The sequence below is a fragment of the Stylophora pistillata genome, chromosome 2, assembly GCF_964205215.1.
Source record: "Stylophora pistillata chromosome 2, jaStyPist1.2, whole genome shotgun sequence".
Classification (NCBI taxonomy): domain Eukaryota; kingdom Metazoa; phylum Cnidaria; class Anthozoa; order Scleractinia; family Pocilloporidae; genus Stylophora; species Stylophora pistillata.
The window spans coordinates 13,887,865-13,909,700 of record NC_142520.1 but is presented as its reverse complement, the minus strand read 5'-3'; the positions used below and the strand labels follow the sequence as shown (position 1 = coordinate 13,909,700).

The window sequence follows — 21,836 nt, the reverse complement described above, 5'->3', positions numbered from 1 at the left end:
ATGGAGAAGGGGGAGATGCTGATCTGTACAGTTTCAAGCACAGATGTTAGAAAAATTCCTACCTAATGTCGATTAAAAGAAAACTTCAAATCTGTGTACATAATGATGTAAAATATTTCAAGAGGTTATTAGCATGTCTCGTACTGGTTCACAAATTAATGAATCAAACCCATCCTTCTACAGAATTTATGAATTTTGAATTACCAGTAATTTTGCTTCCCTCAGGGACTGTCGAATTGTGCTGGAGGAGATAGCTACCCAGTAAACCAAGCAGGGTGTAGGTCATGTGACAACTACATTCCATGTTGCATTAGGGGCCAACCATTTAAATTTTGAGGGGGGGGTGGGTGATTTCTGGTCAACAAAAAAAATTTTCTAGCAATCTGCTGGACAGGATATTATTTCCATTCCAAGTGTTCTGCAGGATATTTTTTTCCCTCAAAAAAGGGTGATGTGTTTACAATCATATACAAAATGTATTTACATTTACATTGTGGTTGATTGCAGCAATAGTTCCAATATAGCCATGTTTTCAGAAAGTCATTCTTTACAATCATTTTATATTACGTCATATAAAGTGATGCACCACAGGCAGATGTGAAAATGTTTAGTTTCTTAATTAAAAAAAAAAAAAAGCCAAAAATAGCAGAAAGCAGATTAGAAATGCTCATAGCATGGTAAATGCTGAATAATACTGCTGAAGATAGCTAATAATGCACTGCATGTATGAAGCAATAATTTTTCAGCATCATCAAAAGGAGCAATGGTTGCAGTTTTGCTGTGATTTTGTAAAAGCCCCCTGGAGTGATGAAACAGCTTTGCAACAATTTTTTTTCTTTCTTACAGCAACGCAAGAATTTTTTTCTGTTACATTTGGGCTGCATGCAATTTTTTTCTTCCAACAAGAGCTTGCAGGAAATTTTTTTTTCAAAATCACCTACCCCCTCATCAAGAGTTAAAATTAATGGTCAGCCCCTTAAAGGATCTAGTTCGGTTGCATTATCCATATACTACACTGATAAAAACCACACAGAAGGGAATGGGGTGCTACTAGTTCATAACAGTCATGAAGAAGCGAATCATACCAAAATTCAGCGAAAAATTAGCCAATAAAAAGTCCAATTTAGCCACTAAAACAAACGAACAATATAGGTCGCCTGTCTTCAAAGTAAGAGGTCTCTTTGGTTAACAACTTGGGTTATAAACATAACAATTTCACGCAGGATACATCTTAGTGATCTAAATGTATATCTTCCACAATGTTACATTTGCATCTACCCCTAAGTAGTCTACCAAAATATCTACAATCGAATCAATCGCATCTCGAATTTTTTCAGTATAGTTAGAGAATAATAATAATAGAACCTATTATTAGCTTTGATTTTACGCTTTATTACATCCATTTTGAAATCACTGGTGGTCCCTGTAATTTGACTGGCTCTAATTGGTGCGATTTATTCACAAATCGCACCATTTTTGTGCTCTAAATGGCATCATTTTACGCTTGACTGAGATTTTGACACAAGACGTCAAAGACTTTCTGTTTTACATGCAAAATAAGAGGTGAAAGCATTTCTGGTTCTGCTTCTTATTTAAAAACCGGCTCAATACTGCATCAATAAAATTATTTGAATTGACCAAGTCCTGTATTTGGGCGATTTCGAAATGGATGTAATAAAGTGGTAATTGAACCTCGTGTCGGGCAATATTTTGGTCTGAAATCATACTTGTGATTTCAAATCGAACTCGCGCTGTGCGCTCGTTCGATTTTGAAATCATGCGTATGATTTCAGCCCAAATTGCACTCCACTCAGTTCAATTACCATTATTTATGAAATTCAATAATACACAAACTATTTGATTAGAGGAGAAACCTAGCAGCATTTTGCTTGAAGAAGATCCACCGATGTATTGCGAGCTAAACAAATTTGTTTACAGTGTTCTTACCAACACTCCGGTCCAAATAGGCATTCCCAGTCCACTGAATCTCCATTTTACCCGCGCAACTTCAACAATTCCAAGCACTATCAGCCACAAAGCTAACCAGCATTGGATCACAGACAAAGCACGAAGAATCTTTATCTTAACTGTAAGAGGCATTTTCTTCGATCGATCAATACTTCGAGGGCGAACGGGTAGAAGTGAGCACACTGAGAAGTCACGAACTCCTATGTTTTGCTTTGGACTGATGAATCAACCGCTGACCTCGTTACATTAGAGGGGTATGGTCAGATAAATCATGCTCCAGTGACTTTTGAGCGTCACCCTGGGTCCCTAAAAACAAACCACTATGCCAAAAGTATGCTCAAAATGTTTCATGGATCCAAAATCTTAGATAGTGTAAGCCTAAAATACCGGACTTACATTCCTGACAGTACCCAACCTACCGAGAATGGTCAATTATAGTTTTTGTACTAGCCTGTGCTGCGTGGAATGGTTGAGTGACATCAAAATTCTAAGCTTCAATATTTTCTTTAATGAAAAGTTTCTCCATACAAACCTCCTACTTATGATATCACTCATAGTGACAAACCTCCTACTTATGATATAATTATAGTGTCTGTCCCACAGATAAATCATGTTTTGGTCTTATTGACATGATTGTAACGGTTGTATTTCTTAATTCTTCCAACTCTTATTCTCAGAGGGGTGGTATGGGGGAGGGCATCTTAGCGAGGCGCGTTTTCGTCCAAGAAAAGAGAGACCCCTCACTTCATTAAAGCTGTCATTTTAGCTTTGCCTTTGTTCTTTAGTTTTGCATCGTGTGTTTACCAACTTTTCTTTTTTTTTCTCATTTGTTTACATCAACTGGGAAATGAGAGTGAGAATCGTTCGCATGTAAATGCGTTGGCCACGAGCATTGGAGTCGAGCTTCAACTCCTCACCAAGTTACATTGTCAACTCAGTTGAAAACACCAAATTAATTTATCTTGTTAAACCCTCCACCGACGTGGTACCACAGAATCGTTAGAAGGTAGCTCCCCTTCAGTTGTATCCATCGAAGCTGAGGAAATCTAGAATAGTTTAATATTATTGCAACACCACTACCCCTAAAGTCAAGAAATTCACAAATGTTATCCTCAATGGAGAACTTTGTTTATTAATAGCCTTGCATTAAGTCCCTAGTATCATCTATAATGTAGTAATAGTTTTGATTTAAAGTTTGCTGAGTAAATCTAATATAATGTACCGTATTCGAACCTCGAGAAGGCGCAATCACCTATGAAGAGGCTCAAGACAACTACTAAGCTCACAGTCAGGGAAATTAACCGTCAAATTACACACACAATACAAAGCATTAACCAAAGCTATTGCAAAATTCTCGAACATTATTGGTCATCACCAACCCGATTTAAGCACTAATAGGGTAGTGTACGCGTCACGCTGGTAATTGGACAGTGCTTTTATTATCTCACCCACTGGATCAATCTACGAAACGATCGAGTTTGTTTTTCTTCCACGTAAAATGATAATGATAATAATAATAATAATAATAATAATAATAATGATAATGATAATGATAATGATAATGATAATGATAATGATAATGATAATGATAATAATAATAATAATAATAATAATAATAATAATAATAATAATAATAATAAGTCACCTGATGCTGAGGCATACTGGGATGTACCAGTATATGCTGATCATACATACGTACAATCTAATCGTGTGGATGCACGTTTCATCGACCACAAAAACAAGAAGGTACTTATGGTGGAAATGAGCTGCCCTTGGATCAACAACAGAGACAAGAAAGACAAAGAAAAGACCAAGACGTATGGAGCACTTAGACTTGAGCTGACAAAACAACACCCAAGATACAAGATCTCACAAGTAAACGTCATTATAGATGTACTTGCAGGATGGTCTAAAGCCATGGAAACTGAAATGAAGGGCTTCTTTGGTACAAGATACAAAGAAATATTGCTGAGAATGCAGAAAGCTGTATTAAGTAGCACTCTGAACATTGCAAGAACATTTAAACTGGTTACAGCGTAAGAATTTTAATGAAATTATGATTTGGTTTTTATGAACAGGATTTTATGAACATTTTAAGTTAAGGATATTTTAAGAACCGAACAGTAAATCATGAACATTAAAAAGAAAAGAAAAAAAAAATCTTAGTATTGGGCCAATTGACACTTTTATCGTTTTATATTGATCATTTATATTTAAGTAGTATTAGATATTATTATAGTTAACAGTCCTGTTATGCAGATAGGTTACGAATTTTCGCCCTATCTTGCTTAGCTCACTAGCATCCAAACGTGTATACTGCATAATAATAATAATAATTTATCAATTTATAGTGTGCTTTTTACATACAATGATCAAAAGCGCATTACATTTTTGATTAAATTTGATTAAAAAATATGATATGTCAAACTGAGAATAGAACTGAATATAAAATTGCTCACCGATAAAAATTTAAAAAGGTAAGTCTTAATATGCGCCTTAAAACTGTTCACATTAGTAATCGCACGAAGTTCTTTTGGAAGAGAGTTCCAAAGCCTTGGCGCTGCTACCATAAAAGCTCGATCACATAAAGTCTTGGATCGAGTAGCTGGCATAGAAAGTAAAATACTATCTGAAGATCTAAGGTTATATAAGGACGATTTAAAAGTTAGTAAATCACATAGATATTTAGGAGCAAGGCCGTGAATTGCTTTGAACGTAATAAGCAGAATCTTAAATTCTATCCGGGCTTTAACAGGAAGCCAGTGCAGACCGCGAAGAAGGGGTGAGACATGACAAAACCTAGATGCATTACAAACTAGCCCGGCTGAGGCATTCAAAACTCTCTGCAATTTGTTAAGCTTGTAGTTGGGCAGCCCATACAAAAGACTGTTACAATAATCAACACGAGATGTAATATATGCATGGACAAGCATTTCTGTAGATTATCGAGACAAATACTTGCGAATGCGTTTGATATTATGCAAATGATAAAAGGCAGCACCACATAACTTGCAAACATGAGTTGACATCGTAAGCCGCTCATCAAACGATGAGCCTAGGTTTCTAGCTACTGTTACCGGACAAACATCAATCGACCCAACCCTAATGCAATTGATGTTAATCTTGGCCAGCTGCTGCCTGGTACCTATAATTAAAAATTCTGTTTTGTTATCGTTTAACATGAGATTATCTGAAATCATCCAACTCCTAATGTCATTGATACAGTCAGTCATGGACTTGATGGCAAAATCAGCATCCAAGGATCGATAAGGGCTGAATGATGAATAAAACTGTGTGTCGTCCGCGTAGCAGTGAACTTGTGGAAGATGGCGCTCAACAATGTGAAACAGTTTGCGCGTGTAGATAGTGAAAAGCACAGGGCCCAAGCATGATCCTTGAGGAACACCTTGTTTTAAAGGAAACTGATATGAGAGACTAACATTTACAGAAATACGCTGGGTCCGGTCAGATAGATACGATTTAAACCAGGCAAGCGCATTTTCAGAAATTCCCAATTCAGACTCAAGACGACCAATCAGCTTATCATGACGTATCGTGTCAAAAGCTGCACTCAAATCTAATAATACAACCAAGGTGACATGTTGGTCAGCCATAGACATCAATATATCATTTTTAACTTTAAGTAAGGCCGTCTCCGTGCTGTGTTGCTGTTTATACGCCGACTGGAGCAGAGAATGTAAGTTGTTAGCAGTCAGATGCTCCATAAACTGCTCAGCCGCAGCCCTCTCCGACAATTTAGAAGTATAAGAGAGGTTACTGACTGGACGAAAATTTTTCAACGAAAAGTCCAAGCCAGGCTTCCTGAGAGATGGTAACAGAAGCGCCTCTTTCCAGGCCTTAGAAAATCGACCGGTGTCAAAATAGAGATTAATCAAATAAAGAAGTGAGACTATTAAGCCGGCTTTTATCTGCTGACTTTGTTTTCTTAAAAAGAGATCAAACATCGACCTAAACGGGGGCTATTTAAACAATAGAGTGTTTCTGTCGAGGAACTATCGCCTGACAGTTGCCCCGCGGAAATTTGATGTTCTTAAAACAAACTATCAGACCGATAGTTCCGAAACCTAAACACTCTATTGTCTTTATTGTTCACCACTAAATTTTCATCCGCGCGCCAATTTAAAAACAATCAAAACCCACTAAGAGCAGATCAATCAAATATCCATTCATGCGTACAGCCTGTCACAAATGTCAATAGGTTGCAACCGTGCATTAGCTGTCAGAATTGAAAAGTCACTGTTTTCCCGATCTGCCTAACTTCGCGGCCGTCAAACCATTCAAATTTTTTCACGGCTGAGTACTATCCATCCGAGTATTTTCCGCGGACGGGCACTATGGGCTGTTATAGTTCACCACTAAATTTTCTCTGATTCTTATTGATTTAAATCGATCACGAGACGCAATAGTGTACATCCGTGGAGAGACACTATCAGCCTATAGTGCCCGTCCGCGGAAAATGCCCGGATGAATAGTGCCCGTCCGCGGAAATTACCCCGATGGATAGTGCCCGTCCGTGAAAAGTTTTCTCGTATTATTTAGCCAATGTTCGGTTGCGAGTTATTGACATTTGTGACAGGCTGTACGCATGAATTAATAAACATTTGATTGATCTGCATTTTGGTGGGCTTTGACTGTTTTTCAAGTGGGCGCGGAAGAAAATTTGGTGGCGAACATTAAAGAGAATAGAGTGTTTATGTCTCGAAACTATCGGTCTGATAGTTGCCCCTTGGAAATTTGATGTTGTTAAAACTAGCATATTTGCCCGAGAAGCTTCGCTTCTCGGGCAAATATGCTAGTTTTAAGAACATCAATTCTGCAGAGCAACTATCAGCCGATAGTTCCTAGACAGAAACACTCTATTGTTTAAATAGTGTCTCTCCCCGCATGAACACTATCGCGTCACGTGATCAATTTAAACTAATAAGAATCGGAAAAAAATTAGTGGTGAACTATAATGCGTGATAAGTGTACGGCGATTTTGTACCATTAGTACCAGTAAAATAGCCATTAGTACCAGTAAAATAGCCATTAGTACCAGTAAAATAGCCATTAGTACCAGTAAAATAGCCATTAGTACCAGTAAAATAGCCATTAGTACCAGTAAAATAGCCATTAGTACCAGTAAAATAGCCATTAGTACCAGTAAAATAGCCATTAGTACCAGTAAAATAGCCATTAGTGCCAGTAAAATAGCCATTAGTGCCAGTAAAATAGCCATTAGTACCAGTAAAATAGCCATTAGTACCAGTAAAATAGCCATTAGTACCAGTAAAATAGCCATTAGTACCAGTAAAATAGCCATTAGTACCAGTAAAATAGCCATTAGTACCAGTAAAATAGCCATTAGTACCAGTAAAATAGCCATTAGTACCAGTAAAATAGCCATTAGTACCAGTAAAATAGCCATTAAATTAAAGTCGCGCGAAAACTGATAGGAGGGTCGTTATTGCTAATATTTCACTCCTCGCTCGCTAGTTACCAGAGCTAAGCGGCCAATGGAGCTAACTAATAAAGTTAAAGGCTCATCCCGGTTTCTGTATAGCATGAAGCGACTGGGGTATTATTAGTCCCCGTCGTTGTTTTCCGACTATTCCGATCTGACGGGCACTTTGCCTGAACTCTCTTCTAACCCTCTTAAAGGTCACTAAAGAAAGATCACTATTCAAGATCTTTTTTAAAGTGGAATGGAATAGAAAGGGCAGAGACTGGAGACTGATGGCACTTGAGAATTCGACTCACCATGCAGAAATACTTATGTTACCGAAGGAAGAACGGACTGCCATTTAGTGCCGTCTAATGTATTTGTCATCTGCATCCAACTTCTCCCTGACCCACTCCACCGCTAGACCCTCCCCCACTTACTGAAAAAAGTACGTGAGAAAAGAAATCATGATTAAAATCAATATTCTATTTAATCTAATCTAATCATATTATAACCGTATTTACAGATAATTTCTTGAGTTTAAAGCTGTTTCCCAATGATCAGTGTGAAAGTAATATTAAGGCGGTATTGCGTTCTTCGAAGTCGTTCTCCGAGATATCACGCTCACTTTTAAAGCCACTTTTTATACTGGGGCGGGGGAAGCATAGCCTGACATCCTGACGAACTACTGCGGAGGAGAAAGTCTCTCGCTTCTCTATTTCCTCGTTTTCTCATAAGGAAATAGATCACTTCCGCTTCGCATTCAATTTTTTGAATAATCGAACAGCCAAAATTTAAAATTGAAAGGTCTGAATTAAATAGAAACCTATCAAACAGATTTATCCATTTTTGGAAACCTTACTTTAAATCACCAAAGAGTAAAAAGCAATTAGTATGAATAATTAATTAAGTTCTATTAAATTACACTGATTCAAACGTCGAACTTATCGTGCTTTAATTGAAATATTTGATTTGGCACTCGAAAAGGACGAAGATTGAAGTGGAATTGTTAATGTAATGTTCGAAACATTTATCTTGTGAATAAACTCTTTACAGAATCGTTGTCAAGACGAAGTTCCAGAACTTTCAAGGGCTGCAGAACTTTCACGGGTCGCGCAGAGACGAGGGCAATTTCTAGAACTTCTGAAAACATAAATGTTATTATTTCCTAATGTTATGAGTATTAGTTTAGGATATAAAGGGCAAATTTTTCTTTTATAAAGAAGATCGACAACTCGTACTATTACGCACGTTCGTAGCCGTAGCCATTTCAGTGTTTAGCTAGCGTGAATAAACTGCAAAACGCACAAATCACTTGAGTGAAGATTCTAGTTTTAGTAAAACAACACCAAAGCGATGACAGCATTCCTGCTGAATAATACATTCTCCATCGATGAAATTAGACAATTTTTAGGCAAATGTGCGCCTTTTAAATTGTTTCCTTAATTTTGGTAATCTCCCGGGGCAATTACCAGAATTAATGAAAAATACCCTCTGCCTCAACCAATCAGCATTTCGTAGCGTTTCCCAATATGTTATAACAATGCTAATAGAAATAGCTGATTACCATCATTATGATGACGATGACGATAAATATGATAATGATGATGATGGCCACGATGACGATATCACTCGCGATGAAAATGAGGACAGTCAGTGATGACGATCATATTATAAGCAAACAAAACAAAACTTGTACAGAAAAAATACCTGGTCTCCTTTAACAACACAGCACTGGCAAGGATTCATATTATAGCAGAGAACAGCGACCCATATTCCAATGCCAAACTCAACAATACCAAGAATCAATGTGATCACTGTGATAGCCATTTCTGCATCATAGTTGTACCAGTAGCGCTCAGGAAAATCATCTGCATACCAAGGAGAAGTGCGGTACATCTCATTGGCAATACTGTAACAGAGGGTTATTATTCTTCCAAACACAGCAGAGGTGATTGCACAACCCATGAAAGCAGCAACCTGAAGAAATAAAATGCAATTTATTGCTAACACCAGCTTTTAACTACCCCAAGAAGAGATTAACATGTAACTTCTTCAGGTGTAAATTATATCGATACACTATTCAGGTAAAGGGGATACTCAAACTTATCAGGTAGAAGTTGTTGTTTTAAAGTACATGTACCTTGATCCAACATCAAATTCTTATAACTGTCTGATAAATGCAAATAGGAGCTATAGAGGGGAGAACCATACATCAGATCTTGGGAGTTAAAGTCACGTAATTTAGGGGACAGGGTTGTGGACAATTTTTTGCGACTTACATTTTAATTATTAGATCAAATCAGCAGCCCATGTGCAATTAAACGTTACAAAGTAATTTTCAATGTCATCTTGAAGGACTAAGAGTTAAGATTTCATTTGCATGTGCGTAGAATCCATCAAATGACATGTTTTGAGGAGACTTACAGCCAAACTAAGTGAAGCGCACCCCTCATGGTTACATTAATGATTTGATTATTTGAATATTGAACCCACTAATCGTTTCAGGAGCGCAATAACGAACTAAATATCTGAACATGGAACCCGCTAACCGTTTCAACACACCTAACACACCTGTTTTCGCACACCTAAATATTTTATTGGCCTGCATTCCTTGGAGCTGTGGTTTTTTCGATGATGACATTGAATACAACTGGTCCTGCTGGAAAGATCTCTTATTTACGGCTATGGATGAATGCATTCCCGTGTGTAGGGGAAAGAAAAAATGTCATGCTCCTTGGATAGCAAAGGATCTCATTATGTTGTGCAGAAAAAAGAAATCGTTATATCACAAAGCGCGTAAAAGCAGCAATCCAGCCCTTTGGGAGAAGTACAGAAATCTCAACAATGTCGTCAAAAGAGAATGTAATTTAGCTCGATGGTCATCGTGCATCAAAAAGATGGCCTCTGATATTGCAGTTTCTGGTAATTCCTAGCCTTTCTGGAATTATATTAAAGGCAAACGTAATGGTACGAATACTCTGGTATCTCTAAAGGTTGGTGACAACGAACTGGTTGACGACGACAGTATTGCTAGTAGTTTTAATTCATATTTCTCATCTGTTTTTACCACTGAGGACTTCACCAATTTGCCTTCATTAGAGCCTTTAGTCTCTAAGAAACTTAATTATATTTACTGTACTACTGAGGAAATTTTAAAGTATCTGAAGTCTTTCAAAACGAACAATTTTAAAATCCTGTGCGTTCGAGTTGGCGCCCTCGATCTCATTCCTGGTTAACAATCTTTCCCATTGGGTGATTTGCCCGAAGATTGGATATCAGCTGACATTGTCCTACTTCATAAGAAAGGTTCTAAATACTTGAGGGAGAATTATCGGCCAATTTCGCTTACATCTATGATATGCTAAATGAGCGAAAAAATTGTACGCGATAGGTTAGCGTCATTTTGGCATGACCAAAACGTGATAAAAACCAATTTGGTTTTCTGCAGGGTAGGTCAACTGTGATCATATTAGTCTCTACTTTTCATGACTTCGCCAGAAATAGGAATTCATCTGTACCAACAGATGTTGTATTTCTTGATCTCCGTTATTCCAGTCTGCATATAGAAAATACCACAGTACTGAGACTGCATCACTGAGAGTAATGAATGATATTCTTTTAAAGATGAACTCCCAACATGTAACGTTATTGGTTCTATTGGATCTTAGCGCAGCATTTGACACAATGTCCCACGATGTGTTGCTCGATCGTTTGCATAATGTTGGTTTACGTGGGAATGCTCTCAAATGGTTCCACTCCTATCTTTCTCAAAGAAGCCAGCGGGTCTCTATACATGGTACTCTGTCCAATTATTTTGAATTGGACTGTGGTGTTACACAGGGCTCTTGCCTTGGACGTTTATTATTCATAGTTTATGCATCAAAGCTATTCGCTATCATAAAAAAACATCTTCCTAGTGTGCATTGCTTTCCTGATGATACGCAATTGTATCTTAGCTTCAAGTCTGAGGATAAGTCTAGTCTTGATGAAGCTGTCGGTGCTATGAATAGATGTATTTGTGATTTAAGAAATTGGATGATTAGGGATAGGATAATGATTAATGACGATAAAACTGAGTTCATCTTAATAGGAACTAGACAACAATTAGGTAAGATCAGCGACGAATAGAATATTTCCGTTGGTGATTTTGATATTTACCCTAGTTCCTGTGTTAGAAATCTCGGTGCATGGTTTGATAATAAGTTGTCTATGTCAACGCACGTTAATAAAATTTGTAATTCCGCGTTTTATCACCTACATAATATTAGCCGGATTAAGAATTATTTATCTCGCGATTCGTTATTAACGCTTATTCATGCTTTTATCACTAGTCGTTTAGACTATTGTAATGGCCTTTTTTATGGCCTTCCTAAGTCACAAATAGCCAAATTGCAACGTGTGCAGAATGCTGAGGCTAGACTTGTACTGAGTTTAAGTAAGTATTCGCATATTTCTCCTGCGCTTTGTCAACTTCATTGGTTACCAGTACAACATCGTGTTCATTTTAAGATCATAATTTTAACATTTAAAGCTATTCATGGATGGGCGCCTAGGTATATCATTGAACTAATTAACATCAAGCCTAGGTCTGTATATAATCTTAGATCAAATCAAATTTTATTACTTTACCCTCCTAAGGGAAAAATGCTTGCCACGTTGGGGGACAGATCATTCTCTGCTGCTGCCCCGTACTTATGGAATGCTCTGCCAGCTGAATTACGTGATACTCAATCATTTTCCATTTTTAAATGTAAGCTGAAGACTTATTTATTTCGTGCAGCTTTCTCAAAGTACCCTGTCTGACAATTACTTTATTAGTATTACTAATTAAGTTCTTTATTAAGATCCTTATTCCTAATTAAGATCCTTATTATGGATATTCCATATTATTCTTATTTTTAACATACATTGTTAATATTAATGTACATGTAATTAGTTTTATAAATTTGAATTTACTGTAGTATTTTAAGTTGTTAAGCGCTGTTGATCATTAAATAAAAATAGCGCTCTAGAAGTTATCAAATGAAATGAAATTAAATGAAAGGCTTTTGATAGAGTTCCTCATGAACGCCTACTCATAAAGTTATATAGTCTCGGTATTGAGAGCAAACTTATTAATTTGTTGAGGCATTTCCTCACGTGTAGAAGCCAACGAATTGTTGCAAGAGGAACTTTTTTCTGATTGGGCACCCTGTGATATCTGGTACCCCACACGGATCTATTCTTGGTTCAATTCTATTTTTATCATATATAAATGATAACGTTGATTGTGTCTCTTCTAAAATTAAATCATTTGCGGATGACACAAAGATTTACAGAGAGCTTCGCAACCCTAGTCTAGATAAACAATACCTCCAAACTGATTTGAATAGTCTTAGTAATTGGGCGAAAAAATGGAAACTTTGCTTCAATGAGGACAAGTGTGAAGCAATGCGAATAACGCATTGTCGTGACGAATCGACTACGAACTATAAACTAGGTACGACCTTAAAAGATGTCAAGAGCTTTAAAGATCTTGGAATTATTATATCAAAAGATCTTACTTGGAGTGAACATATTAGTACTATCGTGAATAAGGCGAACCAAGTCCTAGGGCTAATAAGACGGACTGTTGGAACAGCTGATGCAAAAACTTTTTCATTGCTTTACAAAAAATTAGTGAGACCACTTCTAGAGTATGCTGCTCCAGTCTGGAGCCCATATCTCGTCAAAGATATTCATGCAATAGACAGCGTGCAAAGACGCGCGTCAAGGTTAGCTCTTAGGCAAAAAAGAGATGATATGTCTTATGAAGAGCGTTGCGACACGTTACATTGGCCATCTTTGTCCATTCGTAGGATATATTCCTCTCTTGTTGAATGTTACAGGATCGTGTTTGGCTTATCACACTTGGATTTTGAGGAATTCTTTGAATTTGCAAAAGTAAAATCCATTAGGGCGAATAACTCGCATAAGCTTTATTGTAAATTATCTAGAATTGACTGTTTCAAATGTTCTTTTTTAACAATGTAATTAGTCATTGGAATAATGTACCTAGTAATGTTGTTGAAGCCGGTAGCCTAGAACTTTTTAAACGTAAACTTAAATCGTTTTTAAAGCTATAAATTTATGGGCTTTTTTGTTTTTTTGTTATTGTTTTTTTGTTTTTTTCTTTGTTTGTTGTAGTTTTTAGGAGAGTTTTATTCATAGGGTTAACCTCTTGACTCTCCCTTTCAAATTTATGTAGTCATATATGAGTTTGAATAGACATGTATGTTATGTTATGTTATGTTATGTTAAATGGATTGATGATTTGAATATTGAACCCGATAGCCATATTCGTTTTAAAAAAGGCACGGATTATTGTTGAAATCAGAAGTCCATTTCTGTTTGGATTATGCGAACACGTGATAATGGATTGGAACTATTTCAACATGGCGTCAGACACAGGGGGACATAGCCTCAGACATGCGAGTGTTGTTTAGAACTTCTTGTAAATGTTGTAAATGGAATGTTATCGAGACCTTTTTTTCGCCTATTTACATCTTGACGAACTTGTAGAAATTCTTGTGTGTATTTATGGCCAAAAATAAAAAATAGTTTACGGACGAAGCCATCGCATGACTTTTTTATTTTGGTAATATTTGCGATCGACTCTTTTTGCAGTGATTTTACAGTGCAGTTTGTTCATTTTCAGGATTCCTCGTCAAACAGAACAATCTTATTGGACTTCAGAAATGGACTTCTAATTTGAACAATGATGCGCACCTTTTCAAAACGGATACGGCTATCGAGTTCAATATTCAAATAATCAATCCATTATTGCATTCGTGAAACGGCTAGTGGGTTCAATAATGAAATAATCAATTCATTATTGCATCCTTGAAACGACTGGCGGATTCACTATCTAATTGATAAATTCATTAATGTAATCTTGAGGGGTATGCTTCACTTAGTTTGACTGTAAAACCAAACTTTCATAGCAAGTGAATTCATGGTTGCCATTTATTATAAAGAAGATCTTCTACAAAAGACAATCAAATTTACTCAGATTAGCATCTCTGCAGCACATCCACTTATAAAGGGCCAGGACTGGTTTCAGTTTGTAACACTCGGTAAAATTTGAGACAAATTGTATTGTACCAAAATTTGTAATTGCAACCCCCTCGCCTCCCCCCTTATGTTGTTAATGGCACCTACAGGAGGTAAACTGGGGTCTTCAAAGCTATTGATACAGACACGAAGACAATCATTATTTAGTAAATAAACCCCTTTGGGCGGCTGGTATGTCGGCTGATAACGTCTGCAGCTGAGAGATTGACCGAAGATGAATATTTGGCCGAGAAGCGAAGGTTCGAGGGCAAATATGAGCTTTTGAGGACAATCTATCAGCCAAGGACTTTATCAGCCGACATAGCAGCAAGCCAGCACGGGGTTTATTTATTTTATAACCCTCCCATTAATTTTCACATCGTAATTAAACTACGCGTAAACACAGTAAAAAAGCCAGTGGTGATCTTATGGCGATTGCGAGTGATTGACGCAAGCAAGTAAATTTGATTGGTTTAAATAACTTTATTTTCAGTGTCATTGGACCAAAACTTAACAAGCTGTCATTTGAAATTAACTCTCATAACGCTCCTTACATCAAAAACTCGAAAACTTGGCGCTTTTGGTTCGTATTTTCCGGCGTACTGTTCAAAAAATTGACTACAAAGAAATGTTTGTCGGTCTCTCGAAAAAAATCAAATCATTTCAATTGTCACTGTTTGGTTTCCTTCCATGTAAATGGGAGAAAGGAAAAGTTGAAACTCTTGTGTTGACTATGTTTCTTTTTCACGGAAAAAATCGGAGGACAAATATTGACGGGAACGGGGGTTATTACCTGATAACTGTCCTGTGTTTTTGCACCAAGTGACGTAAAGTAACCAACAACATCGCACCAAAATTAACGGGTGGATTGTAATGAAAGATAACAGCTTACAAAAGGTTGGCTTGATGAGTTCCTTTCTCTGTTACTTCTTCATGGGATCCCAAGCGATCCTGTGATAATCATCTGCAAGTAAGAAACAAGAAAACAGAATATATTGTAAACCATTCTCAGAGGTTAGTTAAAAGTTATTATCTTGCAGGGCTCGAGAAAACCCCCTTCCGGTCGTCCGGGACAAGTAGATTTTCCCTTCCGGCACGTAACTTTCTCTCCTTCCTTGCTTGACGGGCGAGGAACCAGCGGGCAAGCCGTTCGCCGACTAAATTTTTAATAAGGATTTTGAGAAGAAAAGGTAAGCTTTAGGCCCAAGGGTACGTAATCAAGTGTTTAGATAAAGCTTGAGGAAAATTACAATTTATAGCGTTGTTTTGTTGATTGCGTGACGCACGCTCACTGCCCGGAAGTGGTTGGCTAGCACGTGATCACAATCTTCCCCAATCAAAAAAGTCTCTTTCCAGGATAAAATTGCCGCGTTGGGAACGAAAACGCTGTGTTTATTTCCTAATTGTAGCAATTTACCGCGAGAATGTTTCGGTTTCTCTATACAAAACTTAACTCAACAGCGATATACTGATTAAAACTGTAGAAATTGTACGTGAAAACTGAGAAGTCGCATATTTCTACCGCGAAAACGAAGCTAGCCCTTTGATGCTAAAATCCAGGTAACTCTCTGTTACTAAGCACTTAGAGGACTACATTCAAGATGGTTTTATTACATTAAAATCCATTCTTGGGTTCATGAATTATTACTTAGTTTGAAAACTTAGGCAAGCAGGGAAGTCCCCCGGGGGAAGCAAGACTTAAGCGTTACTTGCCCAACGGGCAAGGTGTAATTCAAATATTTTTCGAGCACTAAATCGGTTTCTGAAGAACAATCTTACCAAGTGCGATGAGAAGTTAAGAAGGATAAAAGGTAAGGTCGGTTTAATCAAGCTTGTTAACAAGTGGTGAACACCACAGCGTACACTATTGAGTTATGGATTACGCGAGAGGTTACTAAGCACGAAAGAAGCGTAAGAGTCGCTCGAGGCGATAGCCGAGAGCGACTCTAGCATCTTGAGTGCTTAGCAAACCTCCCAAGAGCATCCATAACTCAATAGTGTACGCTGTGGTGTTTACCATTTGTTTTATAACATTGCATTGGTACATTGTAGCTAAAGAGTTCCCTTTTATTTAACAAATCTTACGTGACCAGAAAAAAGAAGCGCGCACGGAAAAAAAGTCTTTGCATTTGCTTACGTCAGCAGCGTAAACCCATGGGCAAATGTGGGACGCTAAATTGACCAATCAGAGCGCGCGCTTTACTTTGGTTATGTTATAAAGTTCCTTATGGCGACAGCACATCCTGATTTTTGTAGCACGTGTACAATGGGGATCACGTTGTCCTATATTGCAACCCGTTTGAAGATTCTTTACAAAAAATTTAAAATGTTTTGCAGAATGATGAACTTGCATCTGGAAATGCAAAAAAATTTCGGTTTCCATGAATTGATGAAAGGGTTACAAAATATTACTGCTTCACTTACCGAATGGAGGTTTGAAAATATATTTGATTCGTTCTTTGCATGACAATTCAATAATCTTTAAGGCAATTCCTGAATATCTGGCTAACACGTTTGTCCCACGATCTCGTATTCACAGTAGGGTAACAAGATAATGTAATCTGCTCCACAACCCACGATGCCGCCTGTCCTGTGGGCAACGTGCATTCACGTATCGTGGATGCAAATTGTGGAATAACCTCCCAAAGGACTTAAAGGCAGCTAAGAATGTAAACGCCTTTAAGTTCCGCCTACTGAATGCGCTCCTTAATGGAAATGTTGCGCAAAGATGAATCGTTTCTGTCTTCTATTCTTGTGCAATTTTTTTATTAGTTTACTAGTGTTTTTAACTAGCTTCTGGATCGAGGATTAACCTCTCCAAATCTAAGGGTCTCTGGTTGGGTGGATGGCGGGGTCGCACGGACCCCCAGTTCCTTTTGACTGGTTTCCTGTCAAGCTCAAGGTGCTGGGGGTTTTCATTGGCCCCGGTAACCTTGAGGAAGACAACTGGCGCCCTCGCATCAATGCGGTGGACCATGTTCTCAAGTCTTGGCGTGCTCGTGTTCTGTCTTTTCGTGGCAAGGCCTTCGTTATTAACGCTCTTGCCCTCTCCCTGGGTTTGGTATGTGGCCTCTCTTATCCACATGCCGGCCTGGGTGGAGGTGGTGCTCTCTCGTCTGGTTTTTTCCTTCTTTTGGTCTGGCAAGCGGGAGCTCGTCTCTCGCTCTGCCGTTGTTCAATCCCCCCTTTTTGGGGGTTTCTCTGTGGTGGACGTTCAGTCTAAGGTGAGGGCCCTCCTGGGCCGATGGGTGAGGAGATTTGTCTCTTCTCCTTCCAGTTGGGTCGCTCTCATGTCTTTTTGGTTTAATTCCTTGTTTGGTGTCTCTCCTTTTGTTGTGTTTTCTCGTCCTTTTAGTTGACCTTAGGGTCTTGCCACCCTTCTATCAAGCTCTGGTACTGGCGTGGCGTAAGCTCGACGGGGCTTTTGCCACGTCCAAAAACTCTCTGGTTTATGGTTCTTCGTGTCCTCTTGTCTGTTCTCCTGTCTTAACCATGTCTGCCAAGTCTTGTTACCTGTACCTTCTCTCTGAGAACATGGTCCAGCCTCATTGTGTTCTAAAGTTTGAGTTCATCTACCCCAATCTCGACTGGCCTGCCACGTGGCGCGCATTATCTTTCTTTCATCTTGATCGCTGTGTTATCGATCTGAATTGGAAGATTGCGCACGGCGTCCTGTACACCGCCCGGCGTCTTTCCTCGTTTGGTTTATCTATTCCCCTCTCTTGTTTTTGTGGGCCCCGGGTCGAGTCGCTCGAGCATCTGTTCTTTTATTGTGCACTTGCTCAGAGTGTTCTCGCCTGGGTGCAGTCTTTGCTATTTTGTTTCTCTCCTATGTGTCCTGTCATCACTCTTCGTCATGTCCTTTTTGGCTTTAACTCTGGTGACCTTGTTTCTGTTCCGCGTGTTTTTGTCTATCTTCTCAATGTCTCTAAATTTTGTATCTGGCAGTGTAGGAATGATTTCCGGTTTCGTGATACTCGTCCTAGCACCGTGGCGGTGATTGCATCCATAAAGGCCCGCCTGAAGTCCTACCTACCAGTCTCCTTCTGACGGTGCAAGTCTAACAGGCGTCGTCGCGTGTTCTATCGGCAGTGGTGTGCCCGTGGTGTCATTGCATCCGTGGATGGTGACTCCCTCCGGTTTGCTTTTTAGCTGTTTTGGTTTTTGTTGTGCCTCCCCTTGGCTGGCTAGGGGCTATGATTATTGTTTTGGTTTTTTCTGGTGCCTCCCCTTGTCTGGCTAGGGGCTATGATTATCGTTTTGGTTTTTTCCAGTGCCACCCCTTGGCTGGCTAGGGGCCATTATTATCGTTTTGGTCTGCTATTATTATTGTGAGTGCGTTCTTCCTTGGAGTGAGTGTGTAATTTTTAGGTGAGGTGGGGTTCGATTCCCCAGCGAGTTTGGCGTCTAGTGACCCTCGTTTCTGGTGGACCCCATCCCTAAGGCATTGCACGCCTGCCATGGGTTGGGCTTAGACATGTAGGTCAGCGGGCACTGCACCTCCCTTCATCGGGGGCCCGGCCGTCCACCTTAAACATAAAAAAAGACTGACGAGACCCACATAGGTCGAAACAGTGTGCACCCTGTCTGCAGTTATATATATATATATATATATATATATATATATATATATATATATATATATATATGATAATAATTTAATGCAGGCTTTGTAACTGAAAAACCCAGCTTGGGAGTTGCAATAAACGTATGTATGTATATATGTATGTATGTATGTATGTAATTCAATTCTAGCAACCAAACTCACCCGATCACCAAATTTGAAACGACCGAGAACTTAAAAATTCCCAGCACCCAACTGGTGCGGAAATAGTTTATCTCCGCATGTTGTCTCTTCCGAGAGGAGAGCCGAGTGTCCCGAGAACAGAGCTCGTGCAAAATTCTTAGCCTCGAAGAACCAATTTAGAACAGGGACGATAACCTGGTCTTGTTTACATAAATACGGCTAAAAATCAACTGCAAGGACACTCAACAGACTTACTAGTGAATTCTGAATTGCTTATTACTGAGGTTGTACGAGTGACCGCAAATTGCCTTTTATCCTAAATTGAATCATTTAAGGAGGCTCGAAAGGGTTTTTTTGACCGCGGGGAGAATGGATTCGAAGATACACGCGAGAGAAATAAGCGATGACGCGCGCGATCAGATCCGCGGGCGAGTTCTAAACAAACATGGCCGCCATGAGCGTTTCAAAACTGCCGGGTACCTCTAGCTCTATTGTTTCCAGCGGAAGTGGTTATTTGAGAAACAAAAATGGAAAGTTTACTTCTTGAAAGCAGGTAGGAAAATGTTCGGATGGCAGGGTTCTTGCCGAAAGTGGTCAAAAAAATTTTATTTAACAAGCTAAAGGAGGATGGTGAAGTCGACACCCCGTCAATAAAGTCGTGTCTAGTGCATTTGGTAGGTCTTGCTTTGTTCCGCGAGAAATTTAAGTGGATACCTCTGAGTGCTACGATTTTTTTCGCATTGTAGTTGACTCCTAATAAAATGAAATGACCGAGAACTTTCCTAAAGAACTCACTGGAAGATGAAAAGGAAAATGAAATCATCGTTGGATCCAGGATTGTAAACATTGACATTTTTATGAACAGAAATGGAGAAGTGTAAATGTTGCTATAAAAATAAACATAATTTCCAGTAAACAAGGGATCGTAAAAATGTAGATGAGACTTTAAATGAATTTTAATTCAACAACAGACGGTAAAATTAAAATAAACTATTCATCTTAAACTTGTGAGAAAGATTGTTGATATTTCCCTCGATACACTGTAAATTACAACTACGAAAAGGCAAACGCATTTGTTGAGAAAGGATTGGAAAATTTGTTTTGTTTTTCATTTAAAATGGAATAATGAAAGTTCACGGTTATGGCAGTGGCAAAGAGAAAAAAAAGAAAAATGAAGCCAAGTCTTCTTGATACCTCTAGTACCTCGAAAATTATAGAAATTCGTGAAATCCGCGACGACCAACAAACTACTGACGTATACGAAACCCTAATTTCCACTGAGTTTGACGCTCATGACAATCTGGAAGACGTTAAAGCAAATTCTTTTCACTATGACTCGTTTTCACTCTTCTACTTCAAATTGTACATGAACAATTATATCGGTCAATCATGGTAAATGCATGTGCATCGCTGAATGAGGCCTTCGATCAAGCCATTTTCTCGGAACAACAAGATACCATCCAGACGTTCGATGGGAAGCTTCATCTTTCGACAAACATGGTCCAGAAGCTGGCAGATGCTGGTTTGTCTCATGTTACACTACAATCTGTGTACGTGAAACTCAACATTACCGGCCTCAATGGAGTACTGGCATTGGCGCCATCTTGTCATCATATATCGAATTCCACTAGAGAATTCTCTCCGGAGTTCATTTCCAACTGTCGTAACAGTACGCAGTCTGAGTCTTAAATGATGACTTATTTTTCAGGAAGGTGTAAAATTACAAAACAATGTGAATCCATCTTCAGGATGAACGATTTCTTTCCGCTCTGAGGGCATCCATAGATTAATCACGCGGACACGAACTCGTCCTCGAGAAAATGAGCCTGTGCGTCAGCGGTATAGTTAAAAACGCGCCACCGGATATAAAAGTGTAAGCTAGAATTGCAAAACCCGGAAATAAACCTTGCTAAGTTGATGAACTAATATCTCGAAAATTAGTTCGGTGACCTACCCTGATTTTATTTTATACAAACTATTTACATCATTACGCATTCCTGAAGAAAATTTTAAAAAAATATATCTAGTGGAAATTTTTTTACATTTTAAAACAGCATTTTCCTAAATAATTCAGGTTCTACTAGGTAGTTTTTTTTTATATATATCACGTATAAGGGTACAGAATGTGATGACGTTTAAGAAATTTGAAATAAAAAACTAGGTCATCGACTTGGTTTTTGAGATATCTTTCAAAAACTGAGTTTTAGATGGTCTTTTAGCACTACTGTACTGTTTCCATGGAAACAGATAATGCCTGACGAACTCCCTTAAAAGATTTTCCTAACATAGTGTTATGCATATGTCGAGTTATTATCCTGATGATAAGTTTGACAGTCCTGATATCTTTTACTGATTGGCGCTTGCTGTTAATTGTTAAAACCCTTTCGAGCCTCCTTAAGCCCGATGATTTTTTTTTTTTTTATTGAGAACAGAAAGAGAAAACATTTTCAGGACGTGAATCATTTTATGGAGTGACATGGTGCGAGTTACTCCCACCTCTCAAAGCACCGATACTTAAAATCACGCAGGAAAGGGTTTATGAGATCATTGACCAAATGTGATGGCTTGACTTGGATATGGCTTTCACAAACTCCCAATATAATT

General features: G+C 38.5%; 1 protein-coding gene across 1 annotated transcript in view; it reads right to left on the bottom strand.

The window, feature by feature from the left end:
* Positions 1 to 2,180, bottom strand: part of LOC148737249 (uncharacterized) — a 10,096-nt gene extending 7,916 nt beyond the window's left edge. The window contains exon 1 of the mRNA XM_088749080.1: positions 1,948 to 2,180. Coding sequence (XP_088605206.1) covers positions 1,948 to 2,100 — 153 coding nt within the window. The 5' untranslated portion in view covers positions 2,101 to 2,180. The remainder of the gene's footprint in view (positions 1 to 1,947) is intronic.
* Positions 2,181 to 21,836: the final 19,656 nt, after the last annotated feature.